Source organism: Elgaria multicarinata, chromosome 11 (genome assembly GCF_023053635.1).
Source record: "Elgaria multicarinata webbii isolate HBS135686 ecotype San Diego chromosome 11, rElgMul1.1.pri, whole genome shotgun sequence".
In the NCBI taxonomy this organism is placed as follows: domain Eukaryota; kingdom Metazoa; phylum Chordata; class Lepidosauria; order Squamata; family Anguidae; genus Elgaria; species Elgaria multicarinata.
Window position 1 is genome coordinate 44966185 of NC_086181.1, and position 19098 is coordinate 44985282.

The 19098-nt window shown below is 47.7% G+C and overlaps 1 protein-coding gene across 1 annotated transcript in view; it reads left to right on the forward strand.

Annotated features, from left to right (window-relative positions):
- The window catches only part of LOC134406118 (hydroperoxide isomerase ALOXE3-like), a 33061-nt gene that overhangs the window by 4258 nt on the left and 9705 nt on the right, over positions 1-19098 (forward strand). Inside the window, exons 3-10 of the mRNA XM_063137390.1 lie at positions 1086-1170; positions 2123-2245; positions 7202-7305; positions 9753-9925; positions 10875-11018; positions 13261-13464; positions 14823-14909; positions 16994-17163. Of these exons, the coding sequence (XP_062993460.1) occupies positions 1086-1170; positions 2123-2245; positions 7202-7305; positions 9753-9925; positions 10875-11018; positions 13261-13464; positions 14823-14909; positions 16994-17163 (1090 nt within the window). The remainder of the gene's footprint in view (positions 1-1085; positions 1171-2122; positions 2246-7201; positions 7306-9752; positions 9926-10874; positions 11019-13260; positions 13465-14822; positions 14910-16993; positions 17164-19098) is intronic.

Below are 19098 nucleotides of genomic sequence, written 5' to 3' on the forward strand. Positions count from 1 at the left end.
CATTTCACCAGTCAGAACTCAAGGTGCTTCCACACCTTGGAGAGCTCTTTAAGAGGTCTGACTGGCTCTGGCTGAAACCCGGAGCGGATTCGACGCCCCACTGACATCAGAGCCACCAGCCCTCACTGATCATAGAGCCACCTCATACATCTTTCAATAGTTTCTCAGGTTTTGCACATTCCCACCCCCCCATTGCGATACTATCTAGGGTGACCCTATGGAAAGGAGGACAGGGCACCTGTATCTTTAACAGTTGCATAGAAAGGGCATTTCAGCAGGTGTCTTTTGTAGGCATGCAGCACCTGGTGGAATTCCCTCTTCATCACAACAGTTAAAGCTGCAGGAGCCCTGCCCTCTTTTGTATCTGGTGATGCTATGCAGGGCTCCTGCAGCTTTAACTTTTGTGATGAAAATGGAATTTCAGCAGGTGTCATTTGTAGATATGCAGAACGTGGTGAAATTCCCTCTTCATCACAACAGTATTGAAGAGGGCAGAGCTCCTGCAGCTTTAACTGTTGTGATGAAGAGGGAATTTCACCCGATGCTGCATGTTAAAGCTGCAGGAGCCCTGCCCTCTTTTGCATCTGGTCAGTTTAACTATACTCCTGCAGCTTTAACTGTTGTGATGAAGAGGGCATTTCTCCCGGTGCTGCATGCATACAAAGGACACCTGCTGAAATTCCCTTTTCTATGCAACTGTTAAATACACAGGAGCCCTGTCCTCCTTTTCACCCTATGCAATGCATCTCCTAAACCTACATTACTGGCACTAAGAGCTTTAAGCTACAAGGTGCTGGTATTTTGGCTCCACCCCCTTCTGCCTTTGGCCCCTCCCACCACTGAAATGCAGCCCCCCCCCCCCCAGGGTTCCTCTGAAATGGAATTCGCCCCCTGGTCTGAAAGATGGGATGGAGAGGTTACCTCTGGGCATGCCGACCCTTCAAGCGCAGCGACAGCGCGTTCTGCCAGGGAAGGGCTTTGATATCAAACGCCGCGGCTCATAGGCCAGCTCACCTAATTTGTAATTAAATTAAATTAATTAACATCTCTTCTAAGGCTGTCCTGTCCTCCTCTTCTCTCTCTAGCCAAAAGGGTAGCGGATGACTCAGGAAACCCACTCCTTCTGGAGCATCGAGCGGAACAGTTGAAGAAGCGGCAGGAATGCTATGGGTGAGCAACTCCATCCCTGCAACGAGCACTGAGATGTGGGGCACAGCTGATCATAAGAAAAACAAACAAACCCAAAGGGATTTAACACCCCTCCCTGCAACACCATTTTAGAAAACTAGCCCTCAGGGAAAGCGTTTCTCGCCCAGCCTTCTCCTTGACAAGCTAGTTTTCCAGGTGCAGGGAATTTTTGCTCTCTGTGCAGGAGGATTCCATATTGTGACCCCTAACTCACCCCAACCAGCCACTTTTTGGGCTGAAGGGCCAGAGGTTCAGCCCAGCGTTTGTGCAGCTTTTCCTTCCATCCTAAAAGGTTGAAAAACGGCTCTCCTCGGGGTTAGTTACGGGCAGGAGGCCCTTAAGGGAAAATATGCTCAGGGTGACCCTATGGAAAGGAGGACAGGGCTCCTGTATCTTTAACATTTGTATTGAAAAGGGAATTTCAGCAGGTGTCATTTGTATATATGGAGAACCTGGTGAAATTTCCTCTCCATCACAAGGTGCCCTGCGCTCTTTTAAATCTGGTCACTCTAGTATAGCTCCTGCAGCTTTAACTGTTGTGATGAAGAGGGAATTTCACCAGGTTCTCCATATATACAAATGACACCTGCTGAAATCGCCTTTTCTAGGCAACTGTTAAAGATACAGGAGCCCGGTCCTCTTTTTCATATGGCCACCCTAAATATGCTGGCATTTGGGGGTTGGCTCCTCCTCCCTTTGCTTTTAACCCCACCCCCCAATACACCCCATAAAGCGTCTCCGAAATGGGATTCAACCCTCGGTTGGAAAAAGCTTCCGCACCCCTGTTCGGAATAATACTCTTATTTCATCGGAAGCCATTTTGGATAGCAGCCCTCGCAGCCTCCTGTGGCGGGGAGTTCCGCACTTCCCGCCTGTGGGTACCTCAAGATGAGCTCACTTTTGGCTGAGCCCTCGCTGTTCTTCCTTGCCGCAGTTGGAAGGAGTACGCCCCGGGCTGGCCAAGGTGCCTCGACGTGGCCACCACCACCGATCTAGATTCCAACTCGAAGTACCTGTTCACCATGACCACCGTCTTCGCCATGCGCACCGCCAAGTCGTGAGTCTCTTCGGCCGCGGGGCTTGCCCGGGGCTGCGGTTTGGGGCAGGGGGTTCGCAAATGCATCTGCAACGTGGGAGTTTTCTCCCCATGGGAAAAGGAGCACTCCGCCACCAAGGAGGGGCCGTCGACCAGCAGTAGAACTCCTACTTTGCCTGCAGAAAGCCCTGGGTTCGATCTCCGGCATGTCCAGGTAGGGCAGGGAAGGAATCCTGCCGGAAACCCTGGAGAGCCGCTGCTGCCAGTCAGTGTTGACAATACTGGGCTAGATGGACCAAGGGTCTGGCTCAAGATAAAGCAGCTTCCTATGATTTTAGACCCAAATTTGACATGCTGATTTTGGCAGGCTTTTGCCTACCAAAAGCCTCCATTTGCAATGGAGGCTGGTGGCTCTGATTTCAGTGGGGTGGTGAATCCACTCTGGGTTTCACCCAGAACTCTAAAGGAGCTATTCAAGGTGCTGGTGGCTCTGATATCAATGGGGCACTGAATCCGCTCTGAGTTTCAGTCAGAACTAGCCAGAACTCTAAAGGAGCTCCTTTAGAGGTCTGGCTAGTTCTGGCTGAAACCCAGAGCGGATTCACTGCCGCATTGGTATAGTACACCTTGGATAGCTCCTTCAGCATTCAGACTGGTTCTGACTGAAGCTTGGACTGGGTTCACTGCCCCATTGTGGACTCTGGATCACTCCTTTCGTGTTCTGACTGAAACCTGGAACGGATTCACCACCCCACTGGCATCAGAGGCACCAGCCTCCACTGCCATTCTGTATGATATGTGTGTGTGTATGTGTGTGTGTGTTTGTCCACTGGATTTATACGCCACCTTTCCACCCAATGGCACTGAAGGCAGCTAACACTACAAGAACTATGCAATGAAATACAGCATCACAAAATGCAAGATTAAAGACAATATAGAAGAATAGAATCCGGTGAACAGCAATAGACTATGAAGGTGGGGTGGGGGGGAACGTACATTTATCAAGGCAGGTAAAAACAGCAATAAAAAGAGTGAGAATAACCAGTTTAAAAACAATTACCACATACTTATATCTCAGTTTATGGGCCGAATTTAAAAGTTTGTTTCCGCTGGTGGAAGGTTATCAGAGACCGGGCTACAAGCCAGGCCTCCCTTGGCAAGGAATTCCAAAGCCAGTGGGCCACCTGCAGGAAGCATCTTAAAGCCTAGAGACAACACAGCCTCTAACCCAGGTTGTTGCTCACCTGCACCAGCCTTCTCCAACCTGGTGCCCTCCAGATGTTTTGGACTTCAACTCCCATTAGCCCCAGCCAGGATGGAGAAGGATTCTGCCTCCCCTCCCCCTGGCCCCTTTTCAATGGAGGTGCCGGGGACTGAATCACAGATCATAGAATCATAGAATAGCAGAGTTGGAAGGGACCTACAAGGCCATTGAGTCCAACCCCCTGTTCAATGCAGGAATCCACCCTAAACCATCCCTGACAGATGCTTGTCCAGCTGCCTCTTGAAGGCCTCTAGTGTGGGACAGCCCACAACCTCCCTAGGTCACTGATTCCATTGTCGTACTGCTCTAACAGTCAGGAAGTTTTTCCTGATGTCCAGCTGGAATCTGGCTTCCTTTAACTTGAGCCCGTTATTCCGTGTCCTGCACTCTGGGAGGATCGAGAAGAGATCCTGGCCCTCCTCTGTGTGACAACCTTTTAAGTATCTGAAGAGTGCTCTCATGTCTCCCCTCCATCTTCTCTTCTCCAGGCTAAACATGCCCAGTTCTTTCAGTCTCTCTTCATAGGGCTTTGTTTCCAGACCCCTGATCATCCTGGTTGCCCTCCTCTGAACACGCTCCAGCTTGTCTGCATCCTTCTTGAATTGTGGAGCCCAGAACTGGACGCAATACTCTAGATGAGGCCTAACCCGGGCCGAATAGAGAGGAACCAGGACCTCACGTGATTTGGAAGCTATACTTCTATTAATGCAGCCCAAAATAGCATTTGCCTTTCTTGCAGCCGTATCGCACTGTTGGCTCCTATTCAGCTTGCGATCTACAACAATTCCAAGATCCTTCTCGTTTGTGGTATTGAACTCACAACTCTCCATGCCACGCAGGGGCTGTGTCACCACGCTACGTGGAAGGGCACGTCAACCGAAGGATGGAGCGATGGAGATCAGGCAGGAGGGCCAATAGCAAGTCAGCTCAAGTGACTTGCTATAACAAGGAGGATGCAGACGGCTGGGTTGCAAATCATGAGGACCAGTATCTTGAAGCTGGGTTAGAGCATGAGTATAGGGAACTAACGCCAGAGGGGAGAGGAGCTGAGGGCAGGCCGAGTACTTCCATTTGAGCTCTGGCGCATCATGTGCTGAAGTCATGCCACGTCCTCCTGCCCAACAGGAGTGCTGCGAAGGTGGCCTGAGAACCCGCCCTGCCAAGTCACTGCAGCAGATGCAAATGAAGCATCCCTGCAGCCCAGGAATTCCCCTTTCACAATCCCTGGCCATCAGCGTTAGTTGCACACACCTACACACACCCGCCGCGTTATCATTTTACCATCACTGGCAACACTTCCCACAGCATAGGGCCAGTTTAACCTGTCCACCAGGATTGGAGTTATGAGCAGCGAGAAAACCTGCATGATTTTCCCACGCACGTGGCAGACGTTTGGAACTCGCAGCCACAAACTGCATAGGGAGAGCCCCTCCCTCCATTTCCCCGGAGCGGCCCCTTCGTTTCCAGCCTCCTGGAAGTGGGGGATAAATGCTTGAAGCAGGGCCGGCCGTTAAAAGCAGGCAGAGCAGCCGGGCACCTGTCAAGGGACCACACCGGTGCGGGCTCCAGGTTTCTGAAGGCTTCTGAGTAAGGCTCCATTAATAAAAAGGAAAAGAAATAATTCAAAGATTGTTGTTGTTGCTGCTGTTTTTAAAAAGTTGCCACCAGATAAATAAAGTAAGGACTAGAAACTTGAGGATTAGTTAGTTACACTAGCAACTTGTCTTTCCAGAGAGCGACAGAGAGAGAGAGAGAGAGAGAAAGAGAGATTTTCTCTGCTCTATTTCTGGTTGAAAGGTGCTGAACCATTTTTCTAGGAAGCAAAACTAGCCTCTTGCTTTTCCTGTGGATGGCTGAGTGCTCATGTTCAGGGCCGGTGCCAGACTATTTTGCGCCCTAGGCAGTTGAGCTGCTTTCATCCACACCCACCCCAGCGTACCGAGGTGCAAGGTGCCATCTCGCCTGCCCAGCCGAAGCGAAGCCAGGATGCTGGGGTGGGGCGGCGGCTTCGGAACGGCGCACCTGGCCGGAAGCCGCTCTGGGAGAGCGACTTCCGGGCACGCTGTTCCAAAGCCGCCCGCCCACCCCAGCATCCTGGCTTCGCTTCGGCTGGGCGTTCACCCAACCGAAGCGAAGCCAGGACGCTGGAGGGGGGGGCAGGCGTGGCTTCGCTTCAGCTGGGTGGGCGCCCAGCTGAAGCAAAGCCAGGACGCTGGGGCAAGCGGGTGGCTTTGGAATGGTGTACCCGGAAGCCGCCCTCTCAGAGCCACTGTGAGACAGCGGCTTCCGGGTGCAGCGTTCGGCACCCCCCCCTTACCTTGGCGCTCTAGGCAGCCACCTGAATGGCCTCTATGGTAGCACCAGCCCTGCTCATGTTTGCACTTTGCATGTCAAGGATCCCCAGTGAGGTCTTCACTTAGAGAGATCTTACATAGAAGGGCTGGAAAAAACCCGGACAACCTCTTCCCAGTCTGAATTTACATACTGTTCTAGATGGGGCAAAGATATAGTTCAGCGTTCCTTGGCTCACACCTCCCATCTTCCCCAGTCATTGGTCATGGTGACTGGGGATGATGGGGTTGGTAGCCCCACCCATTTCCAGAGCACAAGGTTGGCAAAGGCTGATACAGATGGACCGCAAAGCCCTGGGTTATTCCTGGGTCCATTTTTCTTCTTCATCACCAGAAAATGCCTGGCTGAAACAAATAATAATAATAATAATAATAATAATAATAATAATAATAATAATAATAATAATATATTTATTTATTTATGTATTTGTTACCCGCCCCTCCCTCTGGATCGAGGTGGGGTACAACACAAATAAAAACACCATAAAGTTCAGAAAACTAATTCAAACATTTAAAACCAGTGCATCATTAAAAGCAGCACACCATTAAAAAAAAAAGGCATCTTAAAATTCAGCTGGGTAGGCCTGCTGAAAGAGATCAGTCTTTATGGCTTTCTTAAATTCAACAACTGGTAAGTTGACGAACCTCTCCCGGCAGGCCATTCCACAAACTGGGAGCGGCAGAAGAAAAGGTCCTCTGGGTAATAGTTGTCAGCCTAGTTTTTGTTAGCTGGGATACGTGTGTGTCTCTCCCCCTCTGCAGAAGCGAGGTCCGATATTATTTCTGCATCATGCATGAATGTATTAACATTACTTTTTTAAATAGTAATTTAATTTTTTTAAAAAAAAATTATTTACATTTTATTTTATTTTATTTAAATTTAATTTAAATTTTTTAAATTTAAATTTAATTTTAAATATATGCAATAAAGCAGCTTGCTATCCGGACCACAGTGTTCAAAATTTGGGGTGATTCAAAGGCACATCGCGTGTTTGCGTCAACATGTGGACCCATTGATGTCTATTGATGCCTTCTATTTCCTCAGGTATTTAGGGTGTAATCCTGTGCATATTTAGACAGAAAAAAAGGACTACAACTCCCATGGCTGGCTGGGGAATGCTGGGAGTTGTAGGACTTTTTTTTGGTCTAAACATGCACAGGATTGGACCCTAAATTACCCAACCATTTTTTAAAAAAATCTCAGGTTCATGCTTCTGCCCTGCAGGCTGTATTGAGCAGCGCCACATGCTGGTGTCTTTTGGAACTGCAGCTCAATAGTATGTGGTACGAGTTGTGGTTGACTGGTGCAATTGACTTGATTTTCTAAGTTGCTCCAGCGTCTATTGTGGTCCTTGCCCTCAGGGAATTCGAGCTGAGGCTGAAAGGCTTCTCCAACCTCAGAGAATCGTGGCAAAGCCTGGACGACATCCGCAAAGTCTTCTGGTTCAACAAAAACGCAGTCTCAGGTGGGTCTCCCTTTCCGGAGCAGATGGCAGCTGGGATGCCCCACAATGGACAGTTAGCAACCTTGTCTAACGCGCCATCCACTCCCGTGGTCCACCAGGTGTCCCACTACAGAGCCCACGAGCAGGACATGAGGGCCATAGCTCTTGCCAGCTTTTGTTCATAGGCGTGCACAAAGGGTGTGCCAGGTGAACCCAGGCACACCCTAAAGTCTCAATCAATATGTGCCAAATTGTGGGGGGCATTGAGTAGAGATCTAGAGGGGGATCCAGATGCAGTGGGAATGTTTCCCCAGCTGCCCTCCTGCTGCTCCACTGCTTCCACTCCATACATCATGCCAGTTCTTCCGGCAGCAGGAGCGAAAAGGAATCACTCTTCTGGGAGCCACACTTCAAAGAGGCCAGGAAGAGGGGCCCTGAAGTCTAGTATCACCTCTAAAGCCCTTCCTCTGGTCAGTGTCACCACAAAGCCCCACCAATGCTGGGTCTTGAGGAGTATCTCCTCATTCCCCACCACCACCTGCAACGCCCCTGCCACAGTCAGGCAAGCAGAACGTGCAATAGGGCATCAGTGACTACAGTATTTAATAATGAATGAATAAAAATAATGTCCGTTATGCCTTTTAAAAAAAAAAATCCTTGGGTGCATTGCACACCTTAATGGAATGTGCTGCGCACGCCTATGCTTTTGTTCCTAGCTGACGGGACCCAGGGTCGGTGCTACCATAGAGGCCACTCAGGCGGCCGCCTAGGGCGCCAAGCTAAGAGGGGCGCCGGGCACAGCGCAGCACTCACGCGCGTTGGCTGTGGGCCGGGCCAGCCCGAGGATTCAGCTGGGCATGGGCGGGCGAGATGGCGCCCCGTACCCGCCCAGCCAAAGCGAAGCCAGGGACGCTGGGGTGGGGGTGGGGCAGCTCCATGTTCGGACTTCTGGAACGTGCTCGGAAGAGAGAGAGAGAGAGAGAATGTATGGGTGCATGGGGTGCATGGGGTCTTTGAGTGAATGCATGTGTTCATGTGTGTGTTTGTTTGGAGTGAGTGATGCTGAGTGTGTGTGTGCACGTGTGTGTGAGTTGGGAGGGGGATGATTTGGAGGTGATATTCCTATTAAATAATGCATTTTAGACCCATAGACGTTCCTTTCCAATTTGTTTGCTATAATTGGCCTGACGTATTTCTTGCATTTTTAAATAAATTTAGCAGTTTCAAGTTTTGTGCTTCTTATTTTTTCAAGGAAACATCTGTTCTTAAAAATCAAAGTTGGCGTGTGTGTGTGTGTGTGTGTGTGTGTGTGTGTGTGTGTGTGAAAGTAGCTCACCTTGCCTAGGGCGCAAAACAGTCTGGCACCAGCCCTGACGGGACCTTAATGCATACTGTCTCTGATCCAGGAGATAGCATAGAGCCACCAGGACTAGTAGCCATTGAGAGCCCTGACCTCCAGGGATTTGAACCCCCTTTCAAAACCATCTAAATCGGGTGCCATCACTGTGCCTTGTGGCAGTGAATTACGTCGTCTGAGTTCGTACTGTGTGAAGAAGTCCTTCCTTTTCTGTACCCAGGATCTCTCACTAAGCTTCATTGGACGCTCCTGGGTTATGAGAAAGGAGAAATATTTCCCCCTGTCCTCTTTCTCTACACCATGCGTTACTTTATACACTTCTGTCATATTTTCTTCCCCCACCCTAAACTAACAAGCCCTGAAACCTTTCCTCATAGGTTCCAATCCACTGATCAGTTTGGTTGACCGATTTTGCACCTTTTCCAGCGTTCCAATCCTCTTTTTGAGATGAAAGATCGATCGATCTGGTGGTTCCAATATCAGTGGGTTTCAATCAGAACTCTTGTCATGCCTCACCTCGAGGAAGATCCTTCTGATGAGGAAGAGGAGGGAGAGAGCCAGTCCGAAATGCGGTCAGCCAAAGCTTTCAAACCTCCATCTGGCTTTGGGTCTCGCTGCAGCACGTTGGACTGGGTCTCTCCTTCCTCTTCCTCATCAGAGGAATCTTCATTGAGGTGAGGCATGACAGCTCTAAAGGAGGAATCCAAGATGAAGACCTCCTTTAGAGTTCTGACTGGTTCGCGTTGAAACCCAGAGCGGATTCACCGTCCCACTGACATCGGAGCCACTGGCCTGCACTGATCATAGGGACACTTCTCTCTCTCTCTCTCTCACACACACACACACACACACTCCCCTGTCGTTGCATGTTCTTATAAAATCACTCCCAATGTGTAGATTTTGCCACATCTTGCTGCATCTCACAACATTGTGGTGCCGATTTGAGAATGATCAGCCCCAGAAGAATTGCAAATATTTCTCACTCAGTAAAAATTAAAAAAAAAAAACACACACACACACAAAACAACAACTCACCAATCCAAGAATTAACATAATGCTCAATAATAATAATAATAAAAAGATATCCATCATGGTTATTTTTCAACTGCAGAATACGTGGCAGATCACTGGATGGACGATGATTTCTTTGGCTCCCAATATCTGAATGGAGTCAACCCTGTGATAATCCAAAAATGCACCAAGATCCCAGAGAACTTCCCCGTGACCCAGGAGATGGTGGCTGGTAGCTTGGGGGAATCCACCAACCTCCAGGAAGAGCTGAAGGTAAACTAGACAAATACCTAGAATCATAGAATAGTAGAGTTGGAAGGAGCCTATAAGGCCATCCAGTCCAACCCCCTGCTCAATGCAGGACTCCATCCTAAAGCATCCCTGACAGGTGGTTGTCCAGCTGCCTCTTGAAGGCCTCTAGTGTAGGAGAGCCCACAACCTCCCTAGGTAACTGGTTCCATTGTCGTACTGCTCATACCTGATGGACTCCGAAGGCAGCCTGGAAAGCATAATCAAATGTGTAGGAAGTAAATTTATTCACTGGTTGGCATGCCAGTTTGACTCTTCAGGCAGCAAGCAGAGGCACCTGGAAATCTCAGAACTAGATTTCGTCACAAGCATGTCCTCTCCCTGGCCTTGTAACACAGTGGATGGGAAAGTGTACTCGGATTTAGGACCTGTGTTCAAGTCCTACTTTTGCCATGAATGTGTTGTCCAGAGAAATCTTTCAGTTTCTGTTTCCCCTGCAATGTGAATGATTTAAAATTCTAACATGTACAAACTATGTATATTGATTGTACATCCATATCTGTAATCTCAACTGTTTACTGTTGTCTGTAAATTGGACCATGGTTGAGAGTTATTATATTCACTGATTAGTGTGTAAATACACAATATTGAACAAGAATTTTTGAGTTCAATAGGAAATTGAACCAAATTTCTTAGGTCCTTTTTCTTACCTTCTCTACGTGAGGGCTACTCCCCTTTCTTTTTGTCGTTCCCCTGCCTGTAAGACAGCAAACATGCCACATCAGGTTGTTGCGAGGACAAACGTGCCCCCTTTTAAAGCTCTTCTATAAATTAAATGTGCGATGTGAATGATTTAATTCTAACAGGTACAAGCAGAGCTGTATACCCAATGCACTCTCTGTGTTTCACTTGGCCTAATCTCTCTCTCTCTCTCTCTCTCTCTCTCTCTCTCTCTCTCTCCTCCCACCCCCAGAAAGGAAACATCTTTATTGTAGATTACAAGATCCTTAAGGATATCCCCACCTGTGAATTGGACGGGGAGCAGCAGTACATTGAAGCCCCGCTCTGTCTGCTGCACCTGAATCTGAAAGGGCAAATGATGCCCGTGGCTATACAGGTAACAGGAGGATGCAGGTGGCTTCTCATCCCTTGTCCCAGATGCTTCTCATACAGACCCCAGTCCATCCTGGGCTGCTGCTTAAACCTCCAACTAGCTCAGAAGCATGGGAAATTTGCTTGGGAAAGACCAGTACCCCTTCCCCATCCTGAACACCTCTGTATTTCCACTCCCAAAGTTGGAAGCCAACCAATCAGGGAGCCCAGAGACCGGTGATGAGGACACAAGGTGCAATTGCATCCTTCGTGCTGGGCAGGCGTCAGGTCTATATAACAATCAAGAAAATGGGGGGGGGGGGGAAGCTTAATTGATTACAGAACAATGTCATCAACTACCCTATTTCTTCGATTCTAAGACACACTTTTCCCCCCATATAAACATCTCTAAAAACGGGGTGCATCTTAGAATCGCGAGTGTGTCTTAGGGTTTTTTTTTTCCTGTTGGTGGTACTGAAATGAGTGTGCGTCTTACTATCGATGGCGTCTTACAATCGAAGAAATACGGTATCTACAAGAAGCAGTAATAAAGGGTAGTCACTCAGAAACTGAACGGTGAAAAAGGAAGTCCTGGGTTCAAATGTCTTATTTGCCATGGATTGTCTAGGTCACCCTTCCCCAAATGGGTGGCTGGGGATGATGGGAGGTGTAGTCCAACACATCAGGGTGACGTCAGGATGGGGAAGGCTGCTTTAGAGCCTGCCGTGGAGGGCAAGTTATTGTTCTAGCCTGTTTTCAAGTTTTCCAGCTGTTTTCACAGTAAGGGCCACAGAAGAACAAGTTTTTTTAGGACAGGAGCAGAATACTTTTGGCCCTCCAGATGTGTTGGGACTGCAAGTCCCAGCAGCCACAGCCAGGGTAGCAAATGGTGAGGGATGAGCCTCCTTTTCCCTATCCCTGCTTTCGGGACTTCACTTCAGCAGGACTTATGTAAGGCCGGCGAATCTGTCAAAATATAATGAAGACCAGGAACTTGACGACTAAGTGAATCAATAATAATAATACAGGACTATAGAAAGTCACCATAGCTCAGGTCCGACTAATTTCTGTTTTGCCTGATCTGGGCCAGATCTTCACCAAGCAGGACTTGACACTTTGAAAACGGTTTGAAAATTGTATGTGGAGTGTGTCCTGGGCCCCAACAGTTGTCACTACTAAACTGTTTTAAAGCCATAGTGCAGATCCTGCCAAAGTCTGCTCAGATCAGGAGAGGCTGGTGGCTGTGATGCCGGTGGGTCAGTGAATCCACTCTGGGTTTCAGTCAGAACTCTAAAGGTGCGATCCAAGGTCCTTTAGAGTTCTGAATGTTTCTGACTGAGACCCGGAGTGGACTTCCCACCCCATTGACATCGGAGCCACCAGCCTCCACTGTCTCTGATTGGCAGTGACACTCCAGGGTCTTAAACAGCTGGAGATGCCTGGGACCTTCTATTAGGGTGACCATATGACCGGATCTGCCCGGATTTGCCCGGATTTTTTATGACAAATCCAGGAGGGGGAGGGGAAATCCGGATTTTTCCAAAGAACAGCTCTAATGGGAATTAACAAAAATGCTTATAACTCCATCATTTCTTAAGCTAAAGACATGAAACTTGGCATGATGGAAGGGCTTAGGAAGGGCTTTAGTCATATTTGAAACAGATCCGTTCATGTATTAATTTTTTAGGAATTTTTTAAAAATGGAGGTTTTAAAATTATTATTTTTAAAATCGTCATTTTTAAAGATAAAGAGATGAAAGTTGGCACCATGATAGCTTTTAGGTAGAGAGATAGCCATACCAAATTTGAAACAGATCTGTTCATCCATTGATTTTTAGGAATTTTCTAAAATTTGAGGATTTTAGAAAAAAAAAAATGTTATTTTTAAAGATAAAGAGATGAAACTTGGCACCGTGATTGCTCTTAACAAGGACTTTAGCTATGCCAAGTTTGAAACAGATCTGTCCATCCATTGAGTTTTAGGATTTTTTAAAAAAAGTTTGAGGTTTTAAAATTAGTTTTTAAAAATAATTTTAACATGGCGACCATGTTGTCCTCCTTTTTGGTTTCCAAAATATGGTCACCCTATTCTATATGCAACCCACAAGACAATGGTCCCATGGGTGCAGATAGCTTCTTCCTCCCACACAGAGCTGTGTGGCACCTACCTCCAGTCCGCTGCTGCCCTCTCCTGCCAGCTCCTGCCCTTGCAGGCATAAAGCAGGGCTAACTAGCTGAGCTTCCTGTGACCTCTTCCTTCCGAGCAGATTAGCCAGACCCCGGGCCCCGAGAATCCAATTTTCCTGCCCTCTGACTCCCAATGGGACTGGACGCTTGCCAAGATCTGGGTGCGGCTAGCCAACTTCCACGTCCACGAAGTCAACACCCACCTCCTCGAGGCTCACTTCCTGGGCGAGGTCTACGCCATGGCCACCCTCCACCAGCTACCCATGTGCCACCCGATCTACAAGGTAAGGGTCTTGCAGATGACGCTCCCAGCGATGGTCTCCTTGGCAGGGGAGTGTTAAAATGGCCAGCGAGACCACATCACGCCAGTCCTTTTACAACTTCATTGGCTGCCAGTCCAGGTCCGGGCCTGATTCAAAGTGCTGGTACTAACATTCAAAGCCCTAAACGGGGCCAGGTTATTTGAAAGAACGCCTCCTCCCACATGTACCTGCCCGGACCTTAAGATCATCCTCAGGGGTCCTTCTCCGTGAGCCCCTGCCAAAGGAAGTGAGGCAGGTGGCTATTAGGAGGAGGGCTTTCTCTGCTGTGGCACCCCGGCTGTGGAATGAGCTCCCCAGAGAGGTCCACCTGGCGCCTACACTGAACTCCTTCCGTCGCCATCTGAAGACCTTTATTTTCTCAGTATTTTAACACCTAATTTAACTTAAATTTAAACTTGCTGTTTTAATTCCGTACTTTAACCTAATGTATATCAACTTCCGCTGTGTGGTTTTATCCTGGTTGTGCTTTTTATATTGTATTTTGTATTTGTGTTTTTAGACCAGCAGTCCCCAACTTTTTTGGCACCAGGGACCGGGTTCGTGGAAGACAATTTTTCCACGGACTTGGGGGGGGGGGCGTTGAGGGGATGGTTTGGGGAAGCCCACCCACCCACTTCCACTCCAGCGTCCTGGCTTCGCTTCAGCTGGGCAGGCAAGAGGGCGCCCCGCGCCCAGGTACGCTGAAGTGGGGGGTGGAGGTGGGGGCCTGAAAGCATCTCATCTGCGTGGCCCGGTTCCTAACAGGCCACAGACCTGTACCGGTCTATGGCCTGGGGGTTAGAGACCCCTGTTTTTAGACTGTTGGTTGTTTTATTATGCATTTCATGGTTTTAATTTTTGTGAACTGCCCAGAGTGCTTCAACTATTGGACAGTATAAAAATGTAATAAATACATAAATAAATTGCAAGAAAAACACCTACCAGCTCACTAGGGCAATTTGGACTGAGCTGCAGATTATTCTTAGGTGACTGCAAAATACCAGCATTCTTTTTCTTTGCTTCTTTAAACAAGCAGGACCTCAGTCCACGTCGTTGCCCTAAAATGCACCTGAAAACATGTCATCATCAATGTCCTGGAAAGCTGCAGAAATAGCAGAACCCTCTATCTTCATTTCCTATAATTTCCTGTTTTATGATTCTGAATGTTTGTGTCTCAGAAGCAAAACATAGCAGAAAATTCAGAAATTCTGCCAAAAGGTTACACTCCAGAAAGTTTGGATTTGGGTGTGGGGAGGAAGGTAGAAGCAAGTGCACTTTGAAGGCAAAGCCCATTCTTAGCCTGGTATTTCCCTCCCCCCTCCTTCCTCTCTTTCCACCAGCTCCTGATACCCCACACCCGTTACATATTCCACATCAACACTCTCGCTCGCACCGGTCTTCTCCAAGCCGGAGGGTTACTGGATAAGGTAAGATGTGTTCACAAAAGGAGGATAGTTTGAGAGTGAGGCTTCCTGGTTTCTAAGAATAGCCAGTAAACAAAAACCCACATAGGTACAGCCTGGGTTAAGACAGGTGGCTCGTGCTGGGTTGAGAACCATTTATACGTCATGGGGCGTACAGTATATGCAAATCAACAATCTATGGACCAAGCAGACTAAGCCACAGTCCTGCATCCAAGAAAGGCATTCACAGCTGTAGGAGGAGTCAAGAATGAGTGAGTTCTGATGGACAGGAAGTGCTGCCATGTTGGCAGGAAGCCAGTGGAATGTTCAAGCCCGTCAGAGGTGGGAGCCTTCCCTAGCTGAATATGAGCCAACAGTGCGATATGGCTGCAAGAAAGGCAAATGCTATTTTGGGCTGCATTAATAGAAGTATAGCTTCCAAATCACGTGAGGAACGGGTTCCTCTCTATTCGGCTCTGGTTAGGCCTCATCTAGAGTATTGCGTCCAGTTCTGGGCTCCACAATTCAAGAAGGACGCAGACAAGCTGGAACGTGTTCAGAGGAGGGCAACCAGGATGATCAGGGGTCTGGAAACAAAGCCCTATGAAGAGAGACTGAAAGAACTGGGCATGTTTAGCCTGGAGAAGAGAGGATTGAGGGGAGACATGATAGCACTCTTCAAATACTTAAAAGGTTGTCACAGAGGAGGGCCGGGAACACTTCTTGATCCTCCTAGAGTACAGGACACGGAATAACGGGATCAAGTGACAGGAAGCCAGATTCTGGCTGGATATCAGGAAAAACTTCCTGACTGTTAGAGCAGTACGACAATGGAATCAGTGACCTAGGGAGGTTGTGGGCTCTCCCACACTAGAGGCCTTCAAGAGGCAACTGGACAACCATCTGTCAGGGATGCTTTAGGGTGGATTCCTGCATTGAGCAGGGGGTTGGACTCGATGGCCTTATAGGCCCCTTCCAACTCTACTATTCTATGATTCTGTGATTCTAAGGCTCACAGCCAGGCTGGGAGCCAATCACGTCATAGTAGGAATGAGCAGTGAAGGGGGAGCGGCATATACTGCTCCTGCCCAGGGGGATGTCCATTCAGCTACTTTACCCCAACCTAAACATGAAGATTCACGTTTCAGCATGACGCAGCTGTCCATTCGCTGCAGTGGCGGGTTTTTAACCGGAAAATGCGCAGATTCGTAGTTGCAATTTACCGCAGCTTTTAGATCAACCTTCGAGTTTGCACCGCATTATAGTTATGTGTCGTTGGGGGAGTTAAATTGTATTTTGAAATGTGTGCGTGGCTTTGAGGGCAGGACAAAGTGATTGGCCAATTTCCCGCCTTCCCACCTATTGCGTCCTCCTCTGGCTGCCTCGTTCTTTCCCGCCATTTTCATTTTTGATTATATGAATCTGCGGAGCTCCGCAAATAGAGCTTATAAAATTAAAACAAAGAGGGGGGAACGGGCAGTCAGAGGGAGGAGACGTGTTCAGCCCTCCTCTCTCATTCTCCTCTGCTTCCTTGTTCCTCCCCCCCCCCATTTTTTCTCTTATATGAATCTGCAGAGCTCTGCAGATAAAATATTAGGGTTCTGTAGCTTTGTATGTGCGTATGTGCGCATTAATAACTGCACCACCAAAAAAAAAAAGTTTCATGCCCAGCGGAGCGACTTTTCTCCGCAAGGGCTCTCCTATCTGCATATTCTGAGCAGTAAATTCAGGAGATAAATCACTGTTGCTGCTGCAGTGTGATGTTCTTTGCCTAGATCCGAATCAACAAAAAATCGGGTTTATATTCAATGAGGACCAATCCCGTTGTCGTATAGAGTGAGATACAGCTTTTAGCTGCCTGCAGTCCAGCAACATAAAAAGAGCTGTTCTGGATCAAAGCAAAGGCCTAGCTAGCCCATTCAGCCTGTTCGCCCAGCGGCCAACGAGATACCCCAACTGGTACTGGAGGAAATCTATAGGGCCACCTATAGTGGGAGCCAGTAGGCTATAGCAGAATCAACTGTCTCATTGATTCTAGTGGGTGGAACGGTTCCATACGCTGGAATTTTGCCTCCTTGGTCCTTGACCTCTTCTCTCTCGCTCCGCAGGCCGCCGCGACGGGCCGTGACGGGATGTTGGAACTGCTAGCAAGAGGCACCCAAGCCACTACCTACACTTCCCTTTGCCTCCCGGATGACTTCAAAGCCCGGGGAGTCGACTCGCTGCCCAATTATTACTACAGGGATGATGGCATGAAGATCTGGACCGCCATAGAGAAGTGAGCATCTGAGAGCCGGGCCTTGGGACCTGTATTCCGAAGCAGCTTGTGGGGTGACTCCGGGGTGCAGAAGCAAGCCGACTTGCGCCCCTGTTGAAAACAGAAGCATCCACTGTGCCAAAGTTATTCCCACTTCTGCATGCACAAAGCTTTGGGCATTTGGAGGCAGAACGGTGGCTGGGCCGTCTTCCCCCAGATCTGTAGACTGTCAGGTTCAAGGCCAAAGAACATGCAGGGCTTAACTACAGGCTATGTTAAATGTGTAGAATCTTGCTGATCCTAACACTTTTTAATTTATTTATTACACTTATATCCCGCCTTTTTTCCTCCAAGGAACCCAACACGGCCTATATAATCCTCCTCCTCCTCCTCTCCATTTTATCCTCACAACAACAACCCTGTGAGGTGGGTTGGGCTGAGAGTCTGTGACTGGCCCAAAGTCACCCAGTGGGTTTCCATGACCAAGTGGGGACTAGAACCCGGATCTACTGACTCCCAGTCCAAGACTCTAGCCACTGCACCACAAGTGTGAGCATGCAGGGACCTGATCTGGATTGGGAACACCATGTGTAGGGTGACCATATGACTGGATTTGCCTGGGTTTTTGATGACAAATCCAGGAGGGGGAGGGGAAATCCGGATTTTTTTCCAAAGAGCAGCTCTAATGGGAATTAACAAAAATGCTTATAACTCCATCATTTTTTAAGATAAAGTCATGAAACTTGGCACGATGGTAGCTCTTAGGAAGGGCTTTAGTCTTACCAAATTTGAAACAGATTTGTTCATCCATTGATTTTTAAGGAATTATTTTAAAATTGAGGTTTTAGAATTATTATTTTTAAAATTGTCATTTTTAAAGATAAAGAGATGAAAGATGGCACCATGATAGCTTTTAGGTAGAGCTTTAGCCATACCAAATTTGAAACAGATCTGTTCATCCATTGATTTTTAGGATTTTTTTAAAATTTGAGGATTTAATTTTTTTTTTAAAAAATGTTATTTTTAAAGATAAAGAGATGAAACTTGGCACCATGATTGCTCTTAACAAGGACTTTAGCTATGCCAAGTTTGAAACAGATCTGTCCAACCATTCAGTTTTAGGATTTTTTAAATAGTTTGAGGTTTTAAAATTATTTTTTTAAAATAATTTTAACATGCCGACCATGTTGTCCTCCTTTTTGGTTTCCAAAATATGGTCACCCTAACCATGTGCAGATGAGTTTAGGTTTTCCCACCCAGTCATTCCAATCACCACCCCTACTTAAATTTATCCCCATTAGTCCTGATGCAGGGATTCCTCCCCCCTTTAATCTCTTTGCTTGCAAATTTAGGCATGATAAAAGTAGCTGAATGAGAAGGTTTTACACAGCCTACCCATGCATGGTGGCCCTGATCCCACTGGGTTCTTAAATAGAGAAAAGTTAGGGTCAAATTCTTAAGAAGTTTGCTCATTAGCTTGGTTCCCCAAATAACAATGAGGCAGGGAGAATTTGCAGTCCTTCTCTGAGCTTTTGGGAGGGAAGGAGTTAATTGTGGAAGCCAAATTCTACTTTTAAGATCAAGTTCTCTCCCTTCACCCACCCCTGCCTTTCTAGATGTGCTTCCACTTGCTCAGCTTAAGTGATCATCGCCCTGAGCCAAAACTGGAAATTAGATCCCCCTCTTTCTTAATTAGCGGGGGTGCTAATTAAGAAGAGAAGAGCATCTGCTAGACTATCAAAACAAAATCTGAACTCTCAAACCAGTTTTAAAGATCTTCTTGGAATGGCTTTTCTCCCAAGGTACCCCGAGAGGAAATGTAGCTTAGCCAGAAGATGCTCTGGACGTCTTCCAAAGATCTGCCTGCTAATGTTGCCTGCTTTTCCCTACGGCGGGTCTCTTGTGCCGTTACGTAAAGCAGGAAGGGCAAAGCTGAAACTTTTCTCAACCCAGAGA